This window comes from Drosophila mojavensis, unplaced genomic scaffold, assembly GCF_018153725.1.
Source record: "Drosophila mojavensis isolate 15081-1352.22 unplaced genomic scaffold, ASM1815372v1 contig_136, whole genome shotgun sequence".
Taxonomy (NCBI): domain Eukaryota; kingdom Metazoa; phylum Arthropoda; class Insecta; order Diptera; family Drosophilidae; genus Drosophila; species Drosophila mojavensis.
This window is the reverse complement of record NW_025318667.1, coordinates 5,142,878-5,169,358: the sequence shown is the minus strand read 5'-3', so window position 1 is coordinate 5,169,358 and position 26,481 is coordinate 5,142,878. Positions and strand designations below refer to the sequence as shown.

At 38.3% G+C, this 26,481-nt stretch overlaps 6 protein-coding genes across 7 annotated transcripts; 4 read left to right on the top strand and 2 right to left on the bottom strand.

The window, feature by feature from the left end:
* Positions 1-7: 7 nt before the first annotated feature.
* On the top strand, positions 8-2,483 carry LOC6585961 (probable tRNA N6-adenosine threonylcarbamoyltransferase, mitochondrial). The gene is made up of 2 exons (XM_002011549.4): positions 8-262; positions 321-2,483. The coding sequence occupies exons 1-2, from the start codon at positions 81-83 to the stop codon at positions 1,354-1,356; spliced, it is 1,218 nt and encodes a 405-aa protein (XP_002011585.1). The 5' UTR covers positions 8-80; the 3' UTR covers positions 1,357-2,483.
* A 751-nt stretch (positions 2,484-3,234) lies between these two features.
* On the bottom strand, positions 3,235-5,873 carry LOC6585960 (cdc42 homolog). The gene is made up of 2 exons (XM_044007378.1): positions 5,738-5,873; positions 3,235-4,243 (listed from the first exon to the last, which is right to left on the bottom strand). Exon 2 carries the CDS (start codon positions 4,213-4,215, stop codon positions 3,640-3,642), a length of 576 nt encoding a protein of 191 aa, XP_043863313.1. The 5' UTR covers positions 4,216-4,243; positions 5,738-5,873; the 3' UTR covers positions 3,235-3,639.
* Positions 5,874-5,995: 122 nt separating this feature from the next.
* LOC6585959 lies at positions 5,996-7,259 on the top strand. The gene is made up of 2 exons (XM_002011547.4): positions 5,996-6,135; positions 6,453-7,259. Exons 1-2 carry the CDS (start codon positions 6,113-6,115, stop codon positions 6,766-6,768), a joined length of 339 nt encoding a protein of 112 aa, XP_002011583.1. The 5' UTR covers positions 5,996-6,112; the 3' UTR covers positions 6,769-7,259.
* A 493-nt stretch (positions 7,260-7,752) lies between these two features.
* LOC6585958 (moesin/ezrin/radixin homolog 2) lies at positions 7,753-11,530 on the top strand. 2 transcript variants are annotated; one of them, XM_015160582.3, is made up of 6 exons: positions 8,290-8,375; positions 8,429-8,716; positions 8,782-8,884; positions 9,249-9,458; positions 9,523-9,759; positions 9,825-11,530. In XM_015160582.3, the coding sequence occupies exons 1-6, from the start codon at positions 8,329-8,331 to the stop codon at positions 10,632-10,634; spliced, it is 1,695 nt and encodes a 564-aa protein (XP_015016068.1). In that variant the 5' UTR covers positions 8,290-8,328; the 3' UTR covers positions 10,635-11,530. The 2 variants fall into 2 exon arrangements, with proteins under 2 accessions (XP_002011582.1, XP_015016068.1); XM_002011546.4 differs by having other exon boundaries at positions 7,753-8,716.
* A 1,177-nt stretch (positions 11,531-12,707) lies between these two features.
* On the bottom strand, positions 12,708-16,835 carry LOC6585957 (ubiquilin-1). The gene is made up of 3 exons (XM_002011545.4): positions 16,518-16,835; positions 14,647-16,147; positions 12,708-13,679 (listed from the first exon to the last, which is right to left on the bottom strand). Exons 1-3 carry the CDS (start codon positions 16,611-16,613, stop codon positions 13,603-13,605), a joined length of 1,674 nt encoding a protein of 557 aa, XP_002011581.1. The 5' UTR covers positions 16,614-16,835; the 3' UTR covers positions 12,708-13,602.
* Positions 16,836-17,180: 345 nt separating this feature from the next.
* On the top strand, positions 17,181-24,904 carry LOC6585956 (cytokine receptor). Its single transcript, XM_002011544.4, has 4 exons — positions 17,181-17,542; positions 17,669-18,846; positions 21,904-22,961; positions 23,338-24,904. Exons 2-4 carry the CDS (start codon positions 17,669-17,671, stop codon positions 24,834-24,836), a joined length of 3,735 nt encoding a protein of 1,244 aa, XP_002011580.2. The 5' UTR covers positions 17,181-17,542; the 3' UTR covers positions 24,837-24,904.
* Positions 24,905-26,481: the final 1,577 nt, after the last annotated feature.

The following is a 26,481-nucleotide window of genomic DNA, read 5'->3' as shown; positions in this document are numbered from 1 at the left end:
CCAAGGCAACGCTGCCAGATATGCACTACATTTATCATGTGTTGTTGTTGTTTAATTTGAAAAGCCGGTAAATTTGTGTTATGTATGCAGCCGCATCGCAATTGCCGAAATATCCAGCTCCATGCAGTCGACTTGGCCAACGTTTGGTCAGCTATATGCTAGGCATCGAAACCTCCTGCGATGACACAGGCATAGCCATAGTAGACACAACCGGTCGGGTGCATGCCAATGTGCTTGAGTCTCAGCAGAAGTTTCATACGCGGTAACAAATACTTGACAATCTGAATAAAAGAAATAGATTTATATATATAAATTTCTAGTTACGGCGGCATTATACCGCCACGTGCTCAGGATCTTCATAGAGCGCGCATTGCAGCTGCCTATGAGCGGTGCTTGGAGCAGGCGCAACTGCAGCCGGAGCAGCTGGCCGGGATTGCGGTGACCACACACCCGGGCCTACCCTTGAGCTTAATTGTGGGTCTGCGCTTTGCACGCCATCTGGCACGCCGCCATCGTAAACCTATGTTGCCCGTACATCACATGGAGGCGCACGCCTTGCAGGCGCGCATGGAGCATCCGACTGAAATAAGTTATCCATATCTTTGCCTGCTCATTAGCGGTGGCCACAGCCAGCTGGCAATGGTTAATGGACCTGGTCGGCTGACGCTGCTTGGCGAAACACTGGATGATGCACCCGGCGAAGCATTTGATAAGATTGCACGACGTCTGCGGCTCTATGTGCTACCACAGTATAGACTGTGGAATGGCGGGCGGGCCATCGAACATGCTGCTCGGGATGCCAAGAACCCGACTGCATTCGAGTTTCCATTGCCTTTGGCGCAACAGCGCAATTGCAATTTCAGCTTTGCGGGCATCAAGAACAATTCCTTTCGTGCCATACGCAAACAGGAGCGCGAGGAGCGAACACCTCCAGATGGCATCATTAGCAACTATCGGGACTTCTGTGCGGGCCTCCTAAATGCAGTTAGTCGCCATCTGATGCATCGGACGCAACGCGCTTTGGAGTACTGTTTGGAGCGGCAGCTCTTTGGAGCAGCGCCGCCCACACTTGTCATCTCGGGGGGCGTGGCGAACAATGATGCCATTTTTGAGAATCTGAAGCATTTGGCCAGCGCCTACAACTGCCGCTGCTATCGACCGTCAAAACTCTACTGCTCCGACAATGGAGTCATGATTGCCTGGCATGGCATCGAGCAGTTACTCCAAGATCCGAAGCAGAGCCTGCGACTGGACATTGACAAAATCGACGTAGCAGGCAGCGCTGGATTTCAGCAGTCGATGATTGCCGATGTAGAACTGGCGGCCATCAAATGCAAGTGGATTAAAGCGCTCTAGTGGAGCACGATCTTTAAAAGAGAAATCTATATACTATAACTGTTGTTATAAAGAAGTACTAAAACTTATAAGATTTTGTTAATATATGCAGACAATGCTGATTAAGTCATCTGAAGTTAGTCATATAATGTACGATTCATCCTATGTCCACGCTCACTGCAATAACTATTTAAGTACTTAACTTTTGATAGTCATAGAGCTAAGAACAAAGACTCTACAGTAATCAATAAAAACAAAGAAAACGCTCCACTTTGTCATATACATTATAGCAAAGTCCGATCCGATATATAAAATACTTGGAGTATATATATTTTAATGGTATGGCACTAAAGTAATTGATAATGAGTTAAGCAAAACAGCTTACGATGAATCAATATACGATGACTGTTGGAGCCCCACACGTATATATACTGATTGATTCAATGTGTAGGCCTGACCTAAGACAAGTTTTGAAAATAACTGGACAATACACTTGGATAGCAAGCCTAAGTATAGATGGCATTCGGTTTATATATAGAAAGTATACTACATGAATCTATATATAGAAAGTATGCTTGATGAACCCACAAAAAGGTTTTGGTTCTGCATCCCTTTCTAGCTCATAGCACTCGTCAAACTCTGTAGGTTCATATAAGATAGTAAGGAATTAACTTGTAGATATATGTAGACACATACGAATATAGATTTATCTACACGTTTATACGGAAGCAGACATCCTTGTATAGATATAGATACATCCCTATTCACACATTTGTAGATTAATCCAACAATAGATATATCATTCTATAGATATAGATACATCCCTTCATAGATATAAACACATCCAGTTATATATATAATTACATCTTTATTCAGATAGAAATGTATCCTTCCATAGATATCGATTCATCCCTATCAAGTTAGAGATAAGTCCTTATGCATCCTCATACATACTCACATAGATACCTTTGTTTAACCACATAGATCTCCCCGCTTTATCGACCCAAAGTTGATTTCATTTAGTTTGTTTATACATTATATATATATGTATATATATTTGTTTTGTTTTTTCTTTCTTGTTTTATTATATTATCTGAAATCAATAATGTCAAATCTCTAATGTCTAAAAAAAAAAATGTAAAAATTGATAATGTATACATATAAAAATATTAAAAAATGCATTAGTTCTTCCATCTGCCGACTTCGTTTTTGCTTCTTCTTCTGCTACATTTTTTGTTTTTGTTTTTTATGCTGAACTACAATACAAGTTTTGTTTTGTTTGTTTTTGTTTATCTCTTTTGCTTGTTGTTTTTGTTTGGATTACTTATATAGAGTTTAGTTTTTTTTTGTTTTTTTTTTTTTTTGTTTTTGTATTTTCTTGTGTTTCTAAATATGTTTTTTATTTATTTTTGTGTTGTCGTTTGCAACGTTTTACTTATATATTTCAATACTCTTAATTTTTGTTTTGTTTATTACATAATTGCGTTTTACATACATTACGCATAGCTTTCATTATTATATATATATTTTTTAGTTATATTTTGTGTACCGTTATTTATTGCGTGTGTGTGTGTGTGTGTGTTTGTAAACAATTGGTAGACATATTGTTTATGATTATATATATATAAATATATGTAATATATATATAAATACGATTTGTTGTCTCTCTCTGCTCGCTGATTTTACTATTGCTCTGAGCAGCTCTTCTTCTTTCACACATCAATATATGCATATATTTATATATAGTATACATATACATATATATATAGTTAAATTTATGCAAAACATGCAAATCTGCACAAGTTTTCAGTTTTGTTTTGTTTACGTTTGTTTTATTTTTAATTTTTAGTTTTGCTTTTCTGTTTTTCTCTTTTTGCTTCTCTTAATATAAATAATTTGTTTTTTTTTTTTTTACTATTTATTGTTTTCTCTTTTATCTTAATATGGAGGGGACAGAGAGTTTAGATACGAAATATATATATATGTTTATATATATATATATATAAATAATTATATAGTTTTATAATAAAAGTTTTAAGGTTTGGCTTAGATAGAGCACTGGTTAAAAAGCAAATTTGAGAAAGGAAAAAAAAAACAATTTAAAAAAGAAAATATAGGGAAAAAAAAAAAATATATATATATATATATATATATATATACATACATATGAGTAAATATATATATAGCTATATATGGGGGCTTTCTTTGATTCCTTTGAGAGCGAAGCAGAGAAAAAAAGGGAAGCAACCGAAAAAAAACCATTTAAAAAAAATACACACAAACAACGAATGGATACAAAAGAAATTAGAGGAACCTGCATTTCCTCCGCTTGGTCGGCTCTGGCGGCTCTAAGGCGGCCAGAATTGCCTCATCGAATACATTCTTCAGTCCCTTCTGCGTGAGGGCCGAGCATTCAACATATTTGACTGCCTTCAGCTCCTTGGCCAGCTTCTCGCCCTGCTCGGATGTGATTGGCTTTTGTTTGTTCTTGGCCAGTTTTTCCAACGTGCTCGTCTCGTCGCGCAAATCGATTTGTGTGCCAACCAGCAGGAACGGCGTCTTTTGACAATGGTGCGTTATCTCGGGCACCCACTTCTCTTTGACATTCTCAAAGGAACTGGGACTGACCACCGAGAAGCAGACAAGAAAGACGTCCGTTTGTGGATATGACAGTGGACGCAATCGATCGTAATCCTCCTGGCCGGCGGTATCGAAGAGTCCCAGCGTATACGGCTCACCGCCGATCATAACGGTCACCGCATAATTGTCAAATACAGTTGGCACATACTCTGATGGAAATTTGTTGGTTGTGTACGATATAAGCAGACAGGTCTTGCCCACGGCTCCATCGCCAACTACCACGCACTTGATGGTTTGCATGCCGTACGAGTTATTTTTTACGCGATTTCTGCGAATTCCAAAACATATATCAATACATGCTATTTATGATAAATCGAAGCAAGCCGTAAGCACTCAATATGCAAGGTTCATCTGTCGACACGCATGTCATATGCCTAAGAGCGACGCCACATCAATTGCCAAGCTTCACAGGTTCCACTGTAGGCCAAAGAGTCAAGTGATTCATACAGCTAAGATTGCCAAAGCATGCTCTCTATAGGCTATTCTCTTCACTGGTTTCACTGTAGCCCATACAGTCATGTGTGTAAATATGAATACAAATGTATGGGTGTGTGTCTGTGTGCCCTCTCATATGGCTTAATTACTTTCGCAAAGAGGCGCGTGGGCGTGGAAATAAGGGAAGGCCCTTGCCCGGCCAAGTGATTGTCAAGTTCTTCAGTCGCAGGGTGGTTAAATATCAGAATGGGCGAGGGTAGGAGATGAGAGGGGGTGCATTGGCTCATTTGGGAGTGCGCTTTGTTATTATCAACACACACCCAAACACAAACACTCACACATATTATTTACAAAAGAAACACATATGTATATGTAAGTTTCTGCAAAAATATTTCATATCAGTGGCGAGACGCATATTGCCATTTACTTGTAATTTTATTATATTTTATTTTTTTGCTTAACTATTGTCTTATCTATGCGTGTGAGTTGTATTTGTGGAACTTTGTACACAGAGAACACACACTTACACTTACATCCTACTATTCACACACACTCATGAGACAGCCGGGTATCGTCGTCGCAGTCGCCGTCACCGCCGGCTTCCTTTTAATGGAGCATAAAGCAGAGAGCCGCAGGCAAAGGCGATGACTCAAGCTGTGCATGTGTGCGTGCAGAATAAAAGAAAAATAAAGAGAGAAAAAACAACACCAGGCATTCACACACACATACACAAAGTGCCTAGATAAGCGCGCAGGCAGTTCTAATATGAAATATGCAGTGGCCCCTGCCATAACCGAATCACACATACACACACACACATTGATAGCGTTTACGCATGCATATGTATTTAAGTGCGCGCGTGTGTGCCTTAAACGTAGTTTTGCTGCAGCCAATATGCTAATTTATTTTGACACAAATGCACTGGTGTATAAATATACACACATACATGCATGCAGGCACATGCATATGCGCATATTGTTTTGCATCGCCCACACACACACTCACACGTACGGGGAGTTTATAATTAATAGAAAGCCAGGCAAAACGAAATGCACAAATTATGTTCACATTTCGAAAATTTTGCCAGCAGCAAGAATAAATTTGAGCCAATCGTTTGCAGCAACACACACTGACGTACACTCATACACACAGACTCACACTGACGTATAGAGCAGACACTAGCAGCTAAAGCAGTCATCGTTAACATTTTTCGTCACTTTTCACTCGACAGAATTTTCTCTTTATTGGCGCACCAGATGTATTGGTTTAGTTTTTTGTTCAGTTAATAAAGACATGCCCTTGCGTTGGCTTACGAAATTTTACTTACAACTGATCTAAATTGAAATCGGCAGATATATTTGTTTAGTTTTCGCTATTTTTTTGGGCTGGGTTGGGCGTCGATTCGTATAGAAAACTACTATTTTTCTTTTGTGTGGTCGTTCTTTGCAGCAATAGTAATCTGTATGCGTGCGAATGACGAAGCACAGGGTTGCCACTGCGACAATCGCTATCGTAATTTTGACGTTTATAAATGGCAGCACTATGATACAATGTTGCCACTCCGATTAAATGCAACTCTCTCATCTGTCATCTAGAACAAGAATAAGAGAGGAGGAGGACCAGCGACAACAAAGTGGGCGACCAATATTACAATCGCCAGGCACTGACCAAAAAAGTTGCAACCGACTGGAATGACATTAAAATGGCTGGGTTCTTAAGAAACAGGTATGAAATTTATTAACCAATAGTTAAGTAAATCAACCAATCGAGTAATGTCAATTACGACTTAATGCAGTCATGCGCATGCATAAATTGAGAAACGTACATATGCAAGAACACCATTACAGTGACCTGCAGTTTATTTAATTCATGGCCAAATTTTTCATCAATACTGAAAAAAAAAAAAAAAAAAAAAAAATATATATATATATATATATATATATTTACATATATATAATCTATAATGTAGATATAGATATATAATTATAGAAATATCTATACCTACCTGAATTATATTTATGTACATATACAAATATTTTCAGAAAACGAAGTCGGGAAGATGATCTACCTTGCGAATCGACCCCCCTTTCCAAGCGTATCAACAATCTGCATTTAAACTACGACGATGGGAATAGCAGCAGCAGTAGCAACTGCAGCATACCAAATCTTATTAATGATAATAATAATTATATATTACCAACGATCCAAAATGGAGGAATTAGTCCTGCAGAAGTGGTCGGCGGTGGCATATATGATTATAATCCCGAGTTGAATGCTGATCAAAATCCATACTATTATGAGAAGAACAAAATGTTATATGACTTGCACGTTGAACGTGTTAAGCGACACAATCACTAAGATTTTATAGAACACAAGTGGATTCAACTTAATGCTCTAAGACAAACGATAATTATAGGAATAAATGTGCATACAACACGCTTTACTCAAGGTGATACAAAAGAAAACCAAGAAATCAATTCAAATCTCATATAAACATAATAGATAACACCATACACAAAAATGAACAAGGAATAATCAAATCGCTTGCCTTAACCATTCGTTAACAGAATAAATAACAATATGATAGCTGATAGTGCCAATAATTCAAAGAAATAAACTCAGATGGATTACTTAGCCGATCTTCTATCTTTAAAGGTTCATTTATAAGAAGCTCCAAAAAACAGTTTAAATATTGTAAGCATTCAAAGCTCTGCGAATTGAGACAAAATGTGTTCGAAATATATTGAAATGTATATTTGTGTATGTATGTAAAATTAAAAGTAAGCTTTAGCTAACGATAACAACTGTTAAATACAAACCTCTACAAGCAAGACAAAACAACAAGAAAATATGAAAGCGGTAAAACATATATAGTTAGTAATTTTGAAATACCTACGTACACATAAACACCATAAGACTTTTCAAATTTTTTTCTGCACACACGCAACATTTGTTAAATCTGTTAACTATGTTTAATAGACGTTACAATTGTTCTAGAGTTGTGTGCTGGAGTCTTTAACTTCAATACAATACACTTAAGTTAACGATAAACAAGCCATGTATGAAGCAGCAATACTGTTAATAAAGTATTATAGGTTTTTTTCTAAAAAAAAATGTTTGCACGTATTTCTTTTGTTGAATTTTCCCCTTGGGACTGTTTTTAGGACTGCGCACCACTGTGCTTTGGCGTATTGAACGTTACTGTTGGCTTTTTCAATTGTGATAGTGCAATAAGCGTTCGCTCGCTCTTCTACCATCAAATGAACACTCTCTTGCTCGCTGTCGCTCTCTCTCATTCACATTGGTACGCATTCACGTTCGACATACACACACATACACACGATCGCACACATGCATGCAGCCACACTCATTCTTTGTTGTTGCTATTTATACGCTCGCAATTTATTTTTGACAAAGTAAAAATGTTGTAATATATTGTTCAAAATTTAGTTATAACATATTCAATTAAGTGCCTTCGCAGTGCCAGTCCAGTATTTAAACAAACAAAAAGTCAAATACATAAATGCAATATGTGCGAATGCGAACGAAGTGGAAAATGTTTGACAAGTGCAACAAGTAAACACAATAGCCTCACATAATAGCCAATTATATGTAAATATATATACATATACATATATATATTTATGTACATATACATACATACATAAGTATGTGCAAATAGTTAATAGCTGAACAATAATACATCACAATCGATATTGCAATCGGAATCACAATCGCCGTCGCCGTAGAGGATGAGCCCATTCGGTTCGAAGAAGAACCGTTCATTGCCGGTGCGCGTGAGCACCTTCGATTCGGAGCTGGAGTTCGAATTGGAGACGCGCTCCACCGGCCAAGAGTTGTTCGATCTGGTTTGTCGTACGATTGGGTTGCGTGAATCATGGTATTTTGGACTGCAGTATGTCGACACGCGCAACAATGTCTCCTGGCTCAAAATGGACAAAAAGGTCAAAGATCAGCGCGTCGAATTGCATGCAAACAATAACATTTACGTCTTCAGTTTCTATGCGAAATTCTTTCCGGAGAACGTCAGCGAAGAGCTGATACAAGAGATAACGCAGCATTTGTTCTTCTTGCAAGTGAAACAGAGCATTCTATCGATGGACATCTATTGCCGGCCCGAGGCATCCGTTCTGCTTGCTTCGTATGCGGTCCATGTTCAATATGGGCCCTACGACTATGAGACCTACAAGGATGGCATGCTAGCCGGCGGTGAACTGCTGCCCAAGGGCGTCACAGATCAGTATCAAATGACGCCCGAAATGTGGGAGGAGCGCATCAAGACCTGGTGGGTATCTAAAGACATACATACCACAAAATCCTTGACAGCTAAATTTCGAATTTAATTTCTAGGTACATGGATCATGAGCCCATGACTCGAGATGAAGTGGAAATGGAGTACCTAAAAATTGCACAAGATCTGGACATGTATGGTGTTAACTACTTTCCTATTACGGTGTGTAATCTAACCACAAATAGAGTTCGAAAATGTATCTAACCTCACACGGTACTTAAACAAACAACGAAACCCTACATCAGACTTAATGTTAGATTAATTCGAATTCGATATACTCTACTTCCTTGCCTCAATCTTATCTGAATCTAACCTAAGTGTATGACTATACTCACATTGCAACGATGGTGTTACCTTAACTTGAGCTCGAAGTTGAACTTAGTGTTGATCTTAACTAATACATGGCGGGATTCGACTCCGGAAGCGTACATAACTCCAAACTTACCCGAGCTAATAGAAACTAATCTGAACGTAGCCTCACATACATTACATCTTATTTGACCTAATTTTATGCTCTTAATCTTAGAATAAGAATAAAACCAAATTGTGGCTGGGCGTTACGGCCGTGGGTCTGAACATCTATGATGAACGCGACAAGCTAACCCCAAAGACAACGTTCCAATGGAACGAGATACGACACGTTAGTTTCGATGACAAGAAATTCACGATACGTTTAGTGGATGCCAAAGTGTCGAACTTTATATTTTACTCGCAGGACTTGCACATTAACAAAATGGTGAGAGAATAGCTTTAAGTTCATTGAATTTTATGTCTTAACATAACCTCAAATCCATTCGCAGATACTTGACTTGTGCAAGGGCAATCACGATCTCTATATGAGACGCCGCAAGCCGGACACCATGGAGATCCAACAGATGAAAGCGCAGGCCAAGGAGGAGAAACAGCGACGCCAAATCGAACGGAAGAAGTTCATAAGGGAGAAGCAGCTTCGCGAGAAGGCGGAACACGAGCGCTACGAACTGGAAAAACGGCTCGAGCATCTGCAGGACGAGATGCGTATGGCCAGCGATGCGCTGGTAAGCTGATCGATCCTATATTCAATATATAGATATATTTATCATAATCTTAATTGCCTTTGCAGCGTCGCTCCGAGGAGACAAAGGAGCTGTACTTCGAGAAGAGTCGCGTGAACGAGGAGCAAATGCAGCTGACCGAATGCAAGGCGAATCACTTTAAGACAGAAATGGATCGATTGCGTGAGCGTCAAATGAAGGTGGAGCGAGAGAAGCACGATTTGGAGAAGAAGATCAGGGATGCCGACTTCTATATGCTCCAGCTGACTGTGGAGAATGATAAACGCGAGGCCGAAACAGAGAAACTCAAAAAGGAGCTGATCTGTGCCAAAATGGCCGAGAGAGAAGCCACCGCACGTCTGCTGAACTTCCTCAACAGTGGGCGCAAATCGTCGACGGACAGCCTGCTAACGGCATCGACGGTCTCACAGGCCAATGTCAATAATCCGTCAAGCATTGCGGCAATCAGTACACCTTCGCTGACCACGAGCAGCTCCACAAATGATCTGGAAACCGCCGGGGGAGCGGAGCTAACCAACTCTGCCTCCCACTACATTGTGATGGGCGATAATTCTAGCGGCATTTCCGACGACTTTGAGCCCAAGAAATTTATTTTAACCGACAATGAAATGGAACAGATCGCCAATGAAATGGAGCGCAGCCACTTGGAATACCTGCGCAAGTCCAAGAAACAGGTGCAAAATCAATTGCAAACGTTGCGCAGTGAAATCGCACCACATAAAATTGAACAGAATCAAAGTAATCTGGATATACTCAGCGAGGCGCAGATAAAGGCGGGCGAGAATAAATATTCAACGCTTAAGAAACTCAAATCCGGTTCGACCAAGGCGCGTGTCGCCTTCTTTGAGGAACTCTAATTGCAGCGAAAGATACACTGCACAAAAAAGAAGAGGGAACAGAACAGAAACTACCTAATCAAGACTCATACAGCGTCAACTTTTAAGCAATATTCTAGTTATTTTTGTCAATTTTGTGAACATTCATTTGCATGCGTGTGTGTGAGTGCATATCTATTTATCTCAGTGTATAACATGTGAATCACTGTATTACTGTATCTATGTTTCAGTGTACCTTGTATAGACAAACAATTTGTATCAATGTATGTCGTCTAATTTGTCACTCAATTCAACTTATTGTATAGCTTTTGCTTCAGTGTATAGACAAGTAATTTGTATTAATTTGTGTGTCACCTAATTTGTCACTAAATTCAACTTAACAGTTTTTGCTTCAGTGTATAGACAAGTAAATTGTATAAGTGTGTGTCATCTAATTTGTCACTCAATTCAATTTGTTGTAAAATTTTTGTTTCCGTGTAAAGACAACTAATGTAGGTCATCTAATTTGTCACTCAATTCAACTTACTGTACAGATTTTTTTCAGTGTATAGATCAACAATTTGTATCAATGTATTTTGTCCGATTTGTCACTCAATTTAATTTACTGTATAGTTTTTGTTTCAGTGTATACCATGATATGTCGTCTCACGTAGCTATTTATTTCAGTGTATATCATGTTAATTCAATTCTCTGCATGTAACTTGCGTTTTGTCTCCAATGTATTTTGTATATATTTATATTTATTTGATGCGTTTTGATATCCTTGTACGAGTTTGTCACTGTATTCGTTTTCTCTCAGTGTATCTATGTAATACCATGTCAATAGCTATAAGCCCATAACGTTGGCATTATACTAAAATTGGTTGCCGAATTCAATAAAAACCGTTTAAATCAGGGCGTACAATTAAATATATAAATGACTCAGCTCGACTCTTTTATTTATAATGGAATGGAATTTTTTGAGTTGGAAAAATTTTAAGGTTTACAGAAGGAAACGGATTGGAATCTCCATGATGAGCTATGCAAGATATTACTTATTACGACTAACTAAATCAAACCGATCATATACAATTTTGTTTACATGCTGCTTGAGATAAGCTGTGCACCAGCAGCATATATTACTATTTAGTCAAACACCAAATTATTTGAAAGGCAATCCTCAGTATCGATCAATAGGTACTATCAATGTATATTTATATAATTACACAAATATTTATACATATTTTCGTGTCAACCTTGTAGCTTTTACAATGGTAAAGCTATTTCCTTCCTTCTCTAATCTATTTTGCTGTATAGCTGTCGCTTTTTCTATATTGCTATGCTCCTTACACTCGAGTGTTTACCAAATGCCAACTGGGCACATTTCTAACGTATTTATTTTTCCCTTAATAAGTCCTAAGGACTTTTTTGATGTGTGGCAACGCTTTAATGTTAACCCAGCAGCTTTTGATTTGAGAATCATGCATTTATCGAACCAGATCAAAGAAGCGCACCGCCACTGAAGGAACAGGAACGTGGCCACCTATCGATTAAAAGTTGAGGCAGTCGACCTTTCCAATTTTTGAAAAACATTTTACCATTTACATTTATTTTATTTTACTCTTTTAGGTTTTCACACAGAAACACGTAAACGTAGTTTTCCTAACGAATAAGTTTTTTTTTTGTTGTTTTCTCTTTTTATTTCTTCTTTTTTTTAAATATATTTTCTTTTTTTTTTCTTTGCAACTTATGTAGCGCCGTGTCCTTTGCCAACTTTTGCACACATATATATTATATATGTTATATTGCATATAAATTTTTAATGTTAAATTTGGAACACGCACCTTTAAGCTTCCCTTGGAAAAAAAAATAGATATATGTTTATATAGCTCCCCCTTGCTACCATCGACCCGCAAATTATGACAAAAAATTTATTTGCTTTCTTTCGTACTAAGGAATTTAAATTTTACGTCTTTTTGTTGGTTTTGTTTTTTTTTTTAACACCGTGGAATTTTTGATATATATATATATATGTATATATATCTTGTTTTTCTTTTTTTTTATAGAAAATGTACATCAACAAATAAAAACAGAATGAAAGTTTGTTAAAATTATTTAAAAAAAAAATTTTATATATATATTTATATATATATAATTGTTGACTATATATTAAACAATTTGAATTAGAAACTTGTTTGTAGCTTCTGATTTCCTTGGCCCACCTTGAAATCCTATATATATAGCCACACATCAATTGTTATTAACAATATCGCTGCTCTGCCCCAGACTTTGGCTTGTTCTTATTTTTGTTTCTTTTCATTCTTTGTAAATATAATTATTACATATACATACATACATATATATATATAATTTTATGAATTTTTTTTTTTTTTTTTTAGCATTTTTGTTTTTTCTTTTTGTAGTTGGTTTATGTTCTTTTTTGTATCCTTTGTATTGTGGAAATTTTGAAGCAAAATTATGTGTGTCTGTGTGTGTGTAATTAATTTATAGGCTTCCAGGCGTAAATATTCCTCTTCATCTCAATTGCTTACGCTAGATGTGTGTGTGTTGTGTGTATGTGATTTGTCTGTGTGTGTGTGTTTTGTTTTGTGTGTTTGTTATATATTTATATATATGTATATATATTTATTTTTTTTTTTATTACATATATATATATATATATATGAAGGTGTATGTGTGTGTCAAGGTTTATCAGCAAACACAACAGCTCCGCTGTTAGCCTCTTTCTGTGGGGGCGTGGCACCTCATTTGTTTCTCCGTCAATCAATTCGCGATTTAGCAATTACTATTCTATATGCACACACACCCACAGCCGCACACACGCACACACCCATGGCGACACACACACACATATATATAGATATATATATTTATATAAATATATATATATGTATACCTAGACAAAGCATATATATATACGTATACAAATATATAGACATAGATATATAGACGATATTGGCGTGTACAGGAGGCATTCGCCTTAACAATGTTAACTCAGGGACAACTGATTCAGCGACAGCAAACGCTCCACGGCTGCATTGATATCCCCAAAAGTTGCAATAAGAGCTGTTGTCGATAAAGAGAGAGAGAAAGAGATCGGATGAGTATATATAGTACAGATTAGGATATAAATTTGAATATATATATAGCTAGTTATCTGTGTACAGTTGAAATACTCTTGCAGCAGAAAATTGTCTAACTTCAATTAACTTTATATATAATATAGATCAGTTTAAATTAGATTATAATCCTTTATAAAGCACACTTTACATCCTCTTCTATAAATAGATTTACTGACTCGTTCGTTTAAATGAGTTTAGATTAGACTATAATGCACTCAATTTGTTTTAAAGATTATTCATAGAACAACTATATATATATACTAGCTCGATACACAAGAGGCAGAGCACAGAACTGAGAGAACTCGAATTCGTTTGCAAAGTGATACGAGAGATATATACGTATATATATAATGTATAGATACAGTTGGGCTTTTGAGCTAAGGATAGACTAGTAAGAGTTGACTTCACTCAAGTGCTGACTTATAGGCTACACACAAAATTGACAGATATAAGTTAACCATATAGATAAGCAACTGTACTGGACTGGAACATACGTGGTTAAGCAGAAAGATTAATCGACTAACGAGTATACCTATATGATACATATAGCTATCATATATATATAGTTTTTTTTTTTTTTTTTTTCTTATTTTTTTTTAAATATATATGGGAGTATATTAATATGCTTGGCATTTTGATCTGATTTATATGATCAAGCTGATCTTTCACTACCCAAATACATACGAGTACAATGAGATTAACTGTCTATGAAATTAGTGGTACATGATTGGTATATAACTAAATATATACGCCTGCCTTTACGACCTATAACTATACAACAAGTGTTAGACTGTCTTAAACTAATCTACACTCTGCTGGATTATTATCAACTGTACAAATATCATCTTATATAGATATACATCTATATATGCACATAATTAGCTATATATTTAGATATCTAGTCAGCCTACCCTGCAAATTGGCATCGCGATTGACAAAGCCCATGGAATCGAGCTGCTCCAGTTGGGATTGGTAGCGCACCTCCGGTGGCTGCGTACTGTCTGCATTGTTGGACATGCCGTTGAGCATGCGCATCATGAAATCGTTAAAGAGCTGGGCATTGGGTCCGCCGCCGGGTGCCAATGGTGGATTTGCGGCACTAGCATTGTTCGGCGTTGTTGAATTAATGCTGCTGGCATTGGTGGCGCTATTAGTGGAATTTGTGGTTGTGGTGCCATCGCCGCTAGCCGGATCAGTGTTATTGACGCCCGGTGGCGGCGGCGGTATGCCCAGTGTGCCAACTAGATTCGGTGCAGCGCTACGCAGCTGTTCCATGCCCTGTTGAATCTGCAGGATGGCATTGATTGCCTCCGGATTGGTTAGCATGTTCATCACATCAGGATTCTGCATCTGTGCCATAAACTGAGGCATCATTTGTCGCACTTGCTCCTGCAGCTGTGGATTGTTCGCCAACAGGGGGCTGGTACTAAGTAAACGTGACGCCATATCTGGATCCTGTGACATCGATTCCATCATCGAACGTGTATAGGGGGCGTTCAATAGATTTTGCATCAATGCTGGATTATCGGCCATCTGTTGAAGCAGGCTACGCATTGCCGGTGTATTGAGTACATTGTTTGGTGGCTGATCCCCGCCACGTTGATTGTTTGGGCCCGAATTATTGCTTTGGGAGTTGGAATTGGTGCCGCTTCGATTGCCGCCTCCGGTGCCCCATGGATTTGGCAACGGATTGCGATTCTCCGTGCCTTGCTGTGGATTAACTCCGGCAGTACCGCCACCGCCGCCCTCGACTAGACCGGCAAACGGATTGCGTCCAAAGGATTCGGTTGCCGCATTCATCATCGGCTCCTGTATATCACGATAGATGCGCTGCAATGCGCTATAGCCACCTGGCACCGATTCCAAATTCGACATAGCACGATCATGCGAACGCATTAGCTCCTGCAACATCGATGGATTGCGCGCCAACTCCATTGTCTGACGCAACAGATCAGGATTGTTAAGCATATGCGAAATTTCTGGATTACGCTGCATTAAATCCTGCATTTGCGGATTCGATGTGATCAGCTGACGCATAGTCTCGGGATTGTTCATCATTTGCTGCACCAGCGGATTATCCATCAGTGAACGCAACATATCTCCATTATTTAACAATTCATTCTGCATGCGCGCCTGCAAGTCCATAAAGGTATTCGACCCGGCTCCAAGTGCTTCCATACCAGCCAATCCACCAAAATGATTCAGGCCAAACGGTGTCTGACGTACATCGGCCGGTGCACGTGCCGGCGCTTCATTCGTACGTGTGGGCGCTTTGATAACGAGATGTACTGTTAAATTGTCCTTGATGTTATGCATCTTAAGGGTGTCGGTGTCCTTCATGATTTTACCAGCAAAGATTAGCACCAATTGCTCCGGTTCAGCCTCAAATTTTTGTGCCACCAAAATTTTGAACTATTTGAAAGAAAGAATTTTATAAGTCAGCACCAATAAAAACAATTCAATTTTAATTGCAAAATGTAAAGAAAAACAACGAACAATGTTGCCCCATCATCATCAATATTTACATACAATGACACACACACACACACCCATACACATGCATATACATTATTTGCACTTTGCCATCCTTTCTAGAAAAAATGCACTGTACCTTCAATTATAGGCACGCACACACACATGCACACAAATACGTGGTGCACAGAAGACAAGTGTGCCCACCCCTCCGGACAGTGCTTAGCCGCAATAATTATGTTTCATTAGACTGCCCCTGCCCTCGTCGTTAACCATGTACCATCACATACTCACAAATACAAATACTCACATCTTTTATTCCAGAATCTTCATCGACTTCAACAGTTTTCTTGTCCTTTGGCGTTTTAACTACCACGTTGATGCGCTTACTACCGCCTTCGGCCATTTTGATATTGTTTTTTTCGCGCTAGTTTTATGCGTTCTTAATATAATGCTATGTTCTCACAATGTTTTTTTTTGCAATTTTTTTATTTTCTATATATATATTTTTTTGTGATCGCCTATTGAAATTTATACGTGCTTTCAAAATAAATTATTTTCCATTTGATGAAAAGTAATTCGTCACTTTCTCACATACGACACACACACACATATATATACATATATATGTCACATACAGAGTAAGTGTGACCAACGGCGAACAATCAATAATGCACACTAAAATACTTATACTGTGGTCACACACACACTCCAATTTACATTTGAGTGGCGCAGTTGAAAAAATATTCAATTTAAAGCTCAATGCACTGAAATCGAAATTGTAACATTTTAAATATGTAAAATATTACTACAAAATAATTTTTTTATTATTATATATGTAATAAATTGCATATTAAGTGATCAAATATTTGAATTTAATTAGGAAAATAATTTAAATTTATTTCTGCGTATATAATGTATTTTTTGTCGTTAAAATACCAGTGTTGCTGTAATGCTGACCGGCCACACTGGTTGAGATTCCAAGCAAACGACAAGCAAAAGGCAACGCATAAGGCAAAGCAAACGGTTGAGTAGTGAGATCGTGTGCATGTGTTTATTAAAACGCCACAATAAACAACGAAAAAAACAAAATACGTTGATTATAGTTATTCAAATATAAAAACTAAACGTTCGTTAAACACCAATTTTTGCCTTGGGCATTGAAACGAAAGAGCTGTAATTGGTACAAGCACACGAATCAAAATGCCATAAAAATCAGTTCTTGGAATTTTTGGGTAACATATATAAAACGGTTTTTCTGAGAACTACCAATACCAGTGCCAACAAGTGCCTCGTACCCGTGCCCCAGGTATTTTCTTGTCTATCGAAGCAAAGGTGTGTACTTACTTCAAATAAATGATTGTGTTTGTGTGTACAAAGTGTGGGCCAATTTAAATAAATTAATAAATAAATATGTATACTTATAGTAAAATGCATGTAAATTTTGGTATATTATTGCAGATGCAAATCAATGATTGCAAAGAAACAAAAATGCAACAAATAACATTTGCGCTCGCTATTATCTTAGCCTGCTGCATTGTGGGCCTAAACGGACAGCCTCCGTCGCCCGGATGGGTGGTGCCGGAGAAGGCGGAGGTGCCCGTTGGCAGCGATCTGAATATCACCTGCACCATCAATCAGGCCTTCTTCGATTCGTCAAAAACAAATGAGACCTGCAGGGTGAACGATTTGTATTTCAAGGCGAATATCAATGATGCTGTGCGTTACTTCAATGGCAGCGATCTGCAAATTATCAACGAGACCACCATAATGATGTCCTTTAAGAATATGTCCGATCAGGAGGGCGAATATCTGTGCATGTGCAAAGAGATGGGCATGTTCTCATCGAAGGTGGATGTCGGCACCAAGCCGTTGCCGGTTCAAGATTTCAATTGCACCAGCTACGATTGGGACTACATGTTTTGCAATTTCACCGAGCCCAGGAATAGCATTAATACTAAATACAATATCAGCTTTACAACGGACAAGAATACGAATTATCGCTACTATGTCGATTGCAACTTTGATGCGGCGCCCGTGGTCAATTGCAACATAACGAGCGAACAGTATAAGAAGTTTTCGCAAATCTATTTCTTTCGTTTGGACATTGCCAACACGTTGGGCAATGCCAGCCAGGATATCGAAGTGAATAATGTGGAGCGCATGGTCCTTGCGCGTCCTGGCCAAAACTTGAAGCTGCTCAATCGCACCAAGGACTCGATCTGTTTATCGTGGGAGACACCGCGGCGTAGCAATTTCGTTGGCGGCGTCCTCTGGCGTGTCTTTGTCACACCTGAAAACTTTCCCACCTTGGTGCGTCCGATGTGGCGCAATAATTCATCGGCCGCCAAGGATACGCTCTGTCTCACTGAACTGCCATATCCCGGCTACAATTATCTGTTGGAGCTGCGCGTGCGCAATAATAAAACCAAATCCCGTTGGAGTCCGCCGCTCAACTATGAATTTCGCACAGCTGCTGAGCGACCGGCACGGCCGCCGCGCGTAACCAACGGCAGCTTCTATGTTTACTCGTCGGAGTCATCGCTCACCCTCTACTGGGAGCAGCTGCAAAAGCATGAGATGAATGGAGACAACTTTACCTATGTTATTAGCGAGATTCGATGCAATGATACCATCAGGTGAGTAAAACATTCAATTCGCTTACACGATGAACTTTAAAGCTAAACTTGATTTGGTGTATAAACATGAAACATGATTAGCTGATAAATAGTAAACTACTTTGAAGTACGTTTACACGATAAACTGAAATCATGAAATATATAAATATAAATTATCAATATATGATCTATAACACACAAGTGTAAGAGGCTGCTCTAGATTTGACTTGATCCATGCTGATCTCGAAAGTTGCGTTTACACGATACCTTATTTTCTCCAAGCTCCGACTATAAACATGGACCGGCATTTAGCCTTATCATTATATCTAAATGCGTTTATTTATATGCAAGTCATAAAGCTTGTCGTGATAATTAGAATTACACGAGGTAACGAAGTCATGATAAGCTTGATAGGCTTTCACAATTTCGATTGAAAGTACAAAGTTTACACGATTAACCCCTAGAATGTGCAATTAAAAGTTTCTTTTAGCTTGCATTATCACTTGAACCGATTTCGTTTACGTTTTTGCGATTGGTTAGTAAATACTTTCATATAATTGTTCCAGGTATTAATGAATTTTTACTAATAGTAAATATGATAAGCATTTTATCATTATTAGCCAATATACATACATATATACAGAACCACACACACACATGAATGAACACAAACATAAATATTATTAATAACATGGTCATGAATTGTGATTTTGTTGTTGTTTTCTCGCAAATTAATATTGAAATGATATGTTTATTTTCAATTATGAACTACATGCATACATGCATGTACACATTCGTATATATGGCTATAAAAATGATTAACGCGAAAAGCTCGTTTTTCAAGCGTTTCCTATTTCTAGAGAATTGTTTGTTTCTACTTCCATTTAATTGATAATTAATCACGGTTAGATGCATCGTGTAAACTTATATTTCTTGACAACAACTGCCGCAGTGCAAAATACAAAAGTCTGGCAACGCTTTGTTTCTTTACCTCAGTGTAACGATTGCAAAGTTCAATTTAAATTTTGTTTTATTTTTTCTTGTATTCGTGTGAATCTGATGAGATTTTGAATGTTTGTTTACAATGGCTGCACACAGCGTTGCCACCTTGTTAATATTTTGGAAATGTGCCATTTCTTTTGTTTTGCTTTTTGTGATTTGTTAGTAAACAGTTTATATACCCTGTAATTATTGATAAAAAAATCCAAAAGTTGAAATGCTGATGATACTAATATTTATACTGATAATGATAGCTATATTCCTAGGACTATATTTGTAACTCGCGTATACTTACACCTACATACATATTTGTATCTTTTATACTTATGTACATATATAAAACATTAATTATACAGAACTACCAATATTAGCCAAGTATACTTATTATACTATGACTTAGAGCAACATCTCCAGGAAGAGCTTAGCTACAAATCTTAATTTAGGGCAATTTTAATAATTGCTCGTTCCAATTAGCGAGCTACAGCTATAAATACATACATATGTATGTGTATGTGTGTGAGTATATATGTGCATATGCATGTACGTACTCTGATTCTCAAATTGCAACAAAGCGCCGTTATTTAAGTCGAATTAGAACTAAATACATGAATGTAAGCACATGCACATATACATGCATATGTATGAACCCACATGCATACATACACATAAATACCTAAATTTGTATTTATGTACATATAGAGATACAAATACATCTGGTCGCATGCCTGATGCGGAACTGCACTGAAACATTGAGAAATTTCCATTAATTTTCATCTAGCTAAAGCATTCATATGTTATACCCTAATAATGTGGCATAGCTGTGCAGTTATCAAGTTTGTTACAGATATATATAAATGTTGGCTAAGAACTAAACACATAAGTTTTGATTCTGGTTAGGAATATATATACGATAAATATAAGTGATCTAATATAGAAGTGCTCCGGAAATAATTTCTTTTGTATCTATATATATCTTCAGTTCAATGACGATTCTGCGCTTTGAAAGAAAAGTTACCTAAAAATAATCAGACAGATATTAAATAGGCATAACTTTTGATCCTTTTATATACATATATGTATATCATATCATGGCATGTGTTCAGCTAGGGTATCTGTACGTCGATTTGCCTTCAATTTGTTGCTCCTCCACTTGCTTGCTTTTACATTATAAAAGCGCATTTCTTATTAAACGGCACATACCCATTGCAGGAACGTAATGAATGCTCAACCAAACATACGAAAATTCAAAGAATTTTTAAAAATAAACAATTTTCAAGAAATTTTTAACGTGCTACGTAGCTATCTCCACATATACATACATATGTCTGTATATACATATGTATCTATAGATGTCTGCATGTAGGTATAGCATAAGTCGCTTTGTCCGTCCGCCTGTCTGTCTGTATCTCTCGTTAATATTCGAAAAATTGTTTCGTTATCTCAATTACTTAGAACAGAAGTTGAATTTGAAAAGATTTTCGCTTGAAGAGCTATGCATTGATATCAAAATTTTATAAGAACGAAATACATAGAAAATAATTAGTTCTGGAATTTCCCAATTAATGGTCTCCGCTACATACATACATATAACAGACAAATAAATGGATGTATACTCGTTCACGCAGTGAAATGGGGTATATCAGAGTTGTCTGCTGCCCGTCTAGAGGCTTGAACATGGGAATACATGTACATTTGTATATGTGTGTGCATATATGTATATGTGCATATGTGTGTTCTACCTTCCTTCTTCTCTATACTATAACTCTAACTATAACTGACATTTGAAAAGTTTCTTTATAAGGAAATGCAATTGTGGTCATGAATGAGTATTATGAAGTCTGTCACGGCTGGTGCGATAGTCTTATTTTATTTTGGTTATTTACTTTCCATATTTGAAAGTCAATTGGAAAATACTTTTCTTTATTATCGATAAAAATCGATAATTTAATCTAATTTTTAGGAGCTAGATTCATATAACTTATATTACATATTTCAAGTGAATTGACTGAAACATAAGCTGAAATTTCTGTCACATTGACCTTTGTTGAACTTTGTCTCTCGGCTCTTTCTCATTGACAGCGATGCCTCCAAGATAAAAGTGGATACAAATTCGGCGACGATTGACAATTGGAAACGGGATGCACATTACGAGGTCTTCATACGGAGCAGCAACATCATGGGCACTTCTTTGGAGGCGAGCCGGCTCTATATACCTAGCATCAGCAGCGAAGATAGGCGGCTGCGTATGCCTTTGAAAATACAGGGTGTCTATCATTCGAGCAATTCCAGCTATACGCTTGGTTGGAAGCCACCGAAGAACACCTCGGGATTGATCGATTATACGGTGTTCTGGTGCAATGCAAAGCCAGCACTCCTGTCCAAGTGCAATGGCACCATTCACTTCGAGCATGTCTCTCCGGATCGCTTGGAGTATAGCACGGCCAGTGGACAATCGCCATCGCTGAATATGGCCGTATCGGCGAACTTTGTTGGCCGGAATACGGGCATGCATTGGGTGACTTGTACGGGCGATGGTAACGATGATCTGGCCAAGATGGATCCAGCCATTGGTGAATTGACCGACACATCTATTACCGTTAAATGGGGCACCGAAGGTGTCTGTGCGGCTATCTTAAGTGGCTACAATCTGACCTATTGCAAGCGATCGGACGGCAAGCCGGATAACTGTACAACCATGGAGCTGCCCAAAGATGCGACATCCTATAAAATAATGAATCTAGAGCCCTATACCTTCTACACGATCAAGATGTCCATGTATTCGCCGAAGCGTGCCAGCAAATACAGCGATGAACTGTTCCAGCGTACAGCCCAGGGTGCACCCACTCCGCCGCGCCAGCTAATGTATTTGAATGTGACCAACTCGAGTGTGCATCTTGCGTGGAAGCAACCGATCAAGGCGAATGGCATGCTGGTCGAATACCGGGGCAGCATAACTCATGACAATACTACCAATTACTTTGATGTGCCCACCTTAACCGCCGAGCTGGTCAACAATGAGAAGCACTATGTATTAAACAACTTGACTGCCTACACGGAATATGAGATCAGTTTGCGCGCAAAGACCATACACTACTCGGAGCCAAGCAATACGATACGCTTCAGGACAGCGGTCGGATGTAAGTGTTCAAATTATGTTCTCTAAATTTAATTTGCAAATTTTCAAATCGCCAGTTCGGTTAGAAATGAATTCAATTGCAGTTATCTGCCATTTCTGTGATTTTTTAAACAATTCAACGTATCAAAGTATCGTTTCAGAATAGCTGAATCGATATATCGTGCTGTTGAGTCCTGCCATTAACATTAATCAGCGAACCTCATGAACAGTTCGCTCATCTTAACAGAAGCTCAACAGAACGAATCGTTCACTATCGATAAAAATGATTGCGAACATATCGTTCACTGATCCTTCAGTGAATTGAATTTAAATGATTATTTGCAGTATTTACATTTTAATAAATATGTAAATATAACTAATTGTTATTTAATTTGCAGTGCCCTCGCCACCGACTAAGCTACATGTGGAGAATTCACCGTGGAGCACGGTGCTGGAGTGGAAGCCGCCATCGTTTCCGGCTGGACGATTGGAGTTCTATGAGGTGGTCATAATTGAGAGGAACGCTAATAACACAATTATTGGTCAACCATTCAGTTATGTGAGCGCACGTCCAAATCTCACCTGTGTAATGAAGACGCCGCTTTGTACGCCGCTGCACCGTTTCACTTACAAGGTGCGAGCTGTGAATGCGGAGATATTGGATCCAATGCTATTAACGCATGTGGACAAGACGTTTACTCGTCAATCAATGCAAAGCCAAAAATGCGATGCTCAGCCCCCATTGACGGATAGCGAATGGAGCGACATACAAAACTATCTCAATTCGAGTCTCTATCGATTGTACAAATCCGCATGGACCACCCATGATGTGAGCTGCTCGCCGGGTCAGAACAATTTCAAGGTGTTCGTTACCTCCGTGGAGGTGGCTACCTCTATCATCTTCTTTTGTGCATTCGCATACATGGCCTATCGCAAGCTATTGAAGATGTCCGATATCGATCTGGTGCTCCCACCTGGCATTGATGAGACCCGCAAGAAACCCATCGACCATGGCTCCAATGGGGGCGGCACTGGTGGCAGTGCCGGCGGGGGAGTTGGTATCGGCATCATTGCAACACGACTCGATCTGCCGCATTATTCGCAACACGATTTGCCACAAGATTTCAGCAGCGGCAACGAGAGCTCCAAGCTGCTTTTAGCCAACAGCTCGAGCGGTGGTATGCTCGAGCAACGGGATGCGTATGAGGAGCGGACGTTGACAACGTTGCCACCGTCCAGCTACATGTCGATGAGCCAAGGACTGCTGCTTGACGACGATAGCCAAATGACCGCCACAGAGCTGCAGTCAAGCAGCCAAGCGAATCCAAATCTAAATGCAAACTCAAATCCAAATCCAAATCCAAATGCTGGTGGCTATATAAAGCCCACGCAAATGAAGAACTGGACAACGCCGAGCAGCATGGCCAACACATTGCCCAGCACAGCCAATGGACAGCTGAGTATGCCCCTAAGTGGCTACGTCCCTGTTCAGGTGCTGCAGTCGCGGCCAACAAATGCGCCCGCTGCTACGGCTCCGGCAGCAGCAGCAGCAGCCACGGCGGCAACACAAGCGCCGATGCACCTGCTCAATACGAGCAACTATGTGCAGGCGGCTGATCTACACAAGCTGAAGCCGCTAGCGCCAATGAGTGGAGTGACTGGACCAGCTATGCCGACAACGCTAGCTGCCACGCCGCTGATGATGCCCAATGGCTTCGGCTATACGGCCATGGAGCAATTGCAGCGGAATGGCTTGATCAAGCCAACACCTGCAACGGCTGCTGTGTCAACGGCACAGCAGTCGCAGCAAACGCCGCAAAGATTGCAGCCAAATATTGGTGGATATGTGACTCCACAGGATCTGAATGCATTGGCGCACAATCGTCATATGCTCTAAAGCTAGAGAGGATCATGCACAGAGAGAGCGAGCGAAAGAGAGAGCAACACATACACACAGACACACACTCAGAGAGAGAGAGAGAGAGAGAGATAGAGAGATTTTTGTGGTAGTTACTAATACCTTCCGGTGGCACTCACACTCACACACACGAATACCTTGAAAGAGAGATGGAGAGGTAGAGCAAGCAACAGTCATCAATGAATTTTACACTTATAGAACAGCTCATTAGCATTCATGCGCATTCACATCCACACACGCACACACTTAGCCCGGCCACTTGTATTTAATGAACTATTTGTATACTCTTCCCTTTTGTACACCCTGTAAAGTTGTAGCTTTTACGTTTCAATTGCACATCGAACATTGTACTTTTACCATTTTCTCTTTTTTTTTTTTTTTAATTTTTATTTATTTTTACATTTATTATTAAACAAATTTTAATTTTCGTTTTGTCATCTGTTCGTTACTAGTTTTTCTTCGAGTTTTTAATAATTAATAACGTTCTAGTATTGTTTATGAACTATCTTATATATAAAACTATATATATTTAAATATATATATATATATATATAATTAACTTTACATGACTACCTACTATATATACGGAAATGCATACATATATATGTATATTATATGTAACACGAATTGGCAAACGCGAATGCGCCGACTTAATTTAAGATATATATATACTATATATAAATATTATACACTATCTACTTTAAAAGGAAAATGTAAAGAAAACTAAACTAAAACTGGCATTTTTATTCTCTTTGTCGACTTGTCTTCCACTAGAAATTAATTTAAAAAAAAAAAAAAAAATAGCTAAACTTTTTTTTAAGTTATCCTTAATCCACACAATGTTTATAATTTCAATTGATTAAATTAACTAGAATATAATATAAATATATCATTTTTTAGAAAGCCATTTTTCTTTTTTCTTTGATTATTCGAAATTATCAATTTTTATATTCCACAACAATTGATAAATTAGCGATTAAGTTGTTTACCTTTTTTAAAGTATTTCTTACAAATTATGATGATATTTAAGATACATATATCGTGTAGAGTCCTCGTCATAATATACATATGTTCTCCATTTTAGAGTACAAGGTATGTGTTAGTCGGGCACTCCCGATTCCCTTTCCCCATTCAGCAGATCTTTCTTCCAGTTAAAGCGTTATCTTACCAGCTGCTCATTGAGCATCCAAGGACCTGTCAATCAATCCACGAATCAATCAATCACATTGATTGACAGCGTCTTTTATCAGGGATTTGTTTACTGAAGAGTTCTGCGTAATTCGATGAGTTCTCTGTAATTTTATAGTTCCTTATTATTTTGATGTGTAACAGTTTTGCTTATTTATTTATTTATTTTTCAAACAGAAAATTAAATAATTCCCAATGTTATGGGATTCTGTGAAAATTCCATTGAATGAGATTATGACGATGCTCTAGGGGCCGTCGTTATACCCAAAAGACGCGAAATCAGTGTTTTTCCCCGTCAAATCTGGCTTTTTATACCCTTAACCCATTGAAAATGGGAAATCAGGGTATAATGGTTTTCTGAAAAAGTATGTAACGGACAGAAGGAGTCATTGCAGACCCCACAAAGTATATATATTCTTGATCAGCACGACGAGCT

Coding starts and splice junctions, on each gene's coding strand:
- LOC6585960 (XM_044007378.1), bottom strand. CDS start 4,215: ATGCAAACCATCAAGTGCGTGGTAGTTGGCGATGGAGCCGTGGGCAAG.
- LOC6585961 (XM_002011549.4), top strand. CDS start 81: ATGTATGCAGCCGCATCGCAATTGCCGAAATATCCAGCTCCATGCAGT. Junction 263..320: donor CAGCAGAAGTTTCATACGCG/GTAACAAATACT, acceptor ATAAATTTCTAG/TTACGGCGGCATTATACCGC.
- LOC6585956 (XM_002011544.4), top strand. CDS start 17,669: ATGCAAATCAATGATTGCAAAGAAACAAAAATGCAACAAATAACATTT. Junction 18,847..21,903: donor CGATGCAATGATACCATCAG/GTGAGTAAAACA, acceptor TCTCATTGACAG/CGATGCCTCCAAGATAAAAG. Junction 22,962..23,337: donor CTTCAGGACAGCGGTCGGAT/GTAAGTGTTCAA, acceptor TTTAATTTGCAG/TGCCCTCGCCACCGACTAAG.
- LOC6585957 (XM_002011545.4), bottom strand. CDS start 16,613: ATGGCCGAAGGCGGTAGTAAGCGCATCAACGTGGTAGTTAAAACGCCA. Junction 16,148..16,517: donor AAGATTCTGGAATAAAAGAT/GTGAGTATTTGT, acceptor TCTTTCAAATAG/TTCAAAATTTTGGTGGCACA. Junction 13,680..14,646: donor TCGCGATGCCAATTTGCAGG/GTAGGCTGACTA, acceptor TATCGACAACAG/CTCTTATTGCAACTTTTGGG.
- LOC6585958 (XM_002011546.4), top strand. CDS start 8,163: ATGAGCCCATTCGGTTCGAAGAAGAACCGTTCATTGCCGGTGCGCGTG. Junction 9,459..9,522: donor ACTTGCACATTAACAAAATG/GTGAGAGAATAG, acceptor ATCCATTCGCAG/ATACTTGACTTGTGCAAGGG. Junction 9,760..9,824: donor GTATGGCCAGCGATGCGCTG/GTAAGCTGATCG, acceptor TTGCCTTTGCAG/CGTCGCTCCGAGGAGACAAA.
- LOC6585959 (XM_002011547.4), top strand. CDS start 6,113: ATGGCTGGGTTCTTAAGAAACAG. Junction 6,136..6,452: donor GCTGGGTTCTTAAGAAACAG/GTATGAAATTTA, acceptor AAATATTTTCAG/AAAACGAAGTCGGGAAGATG.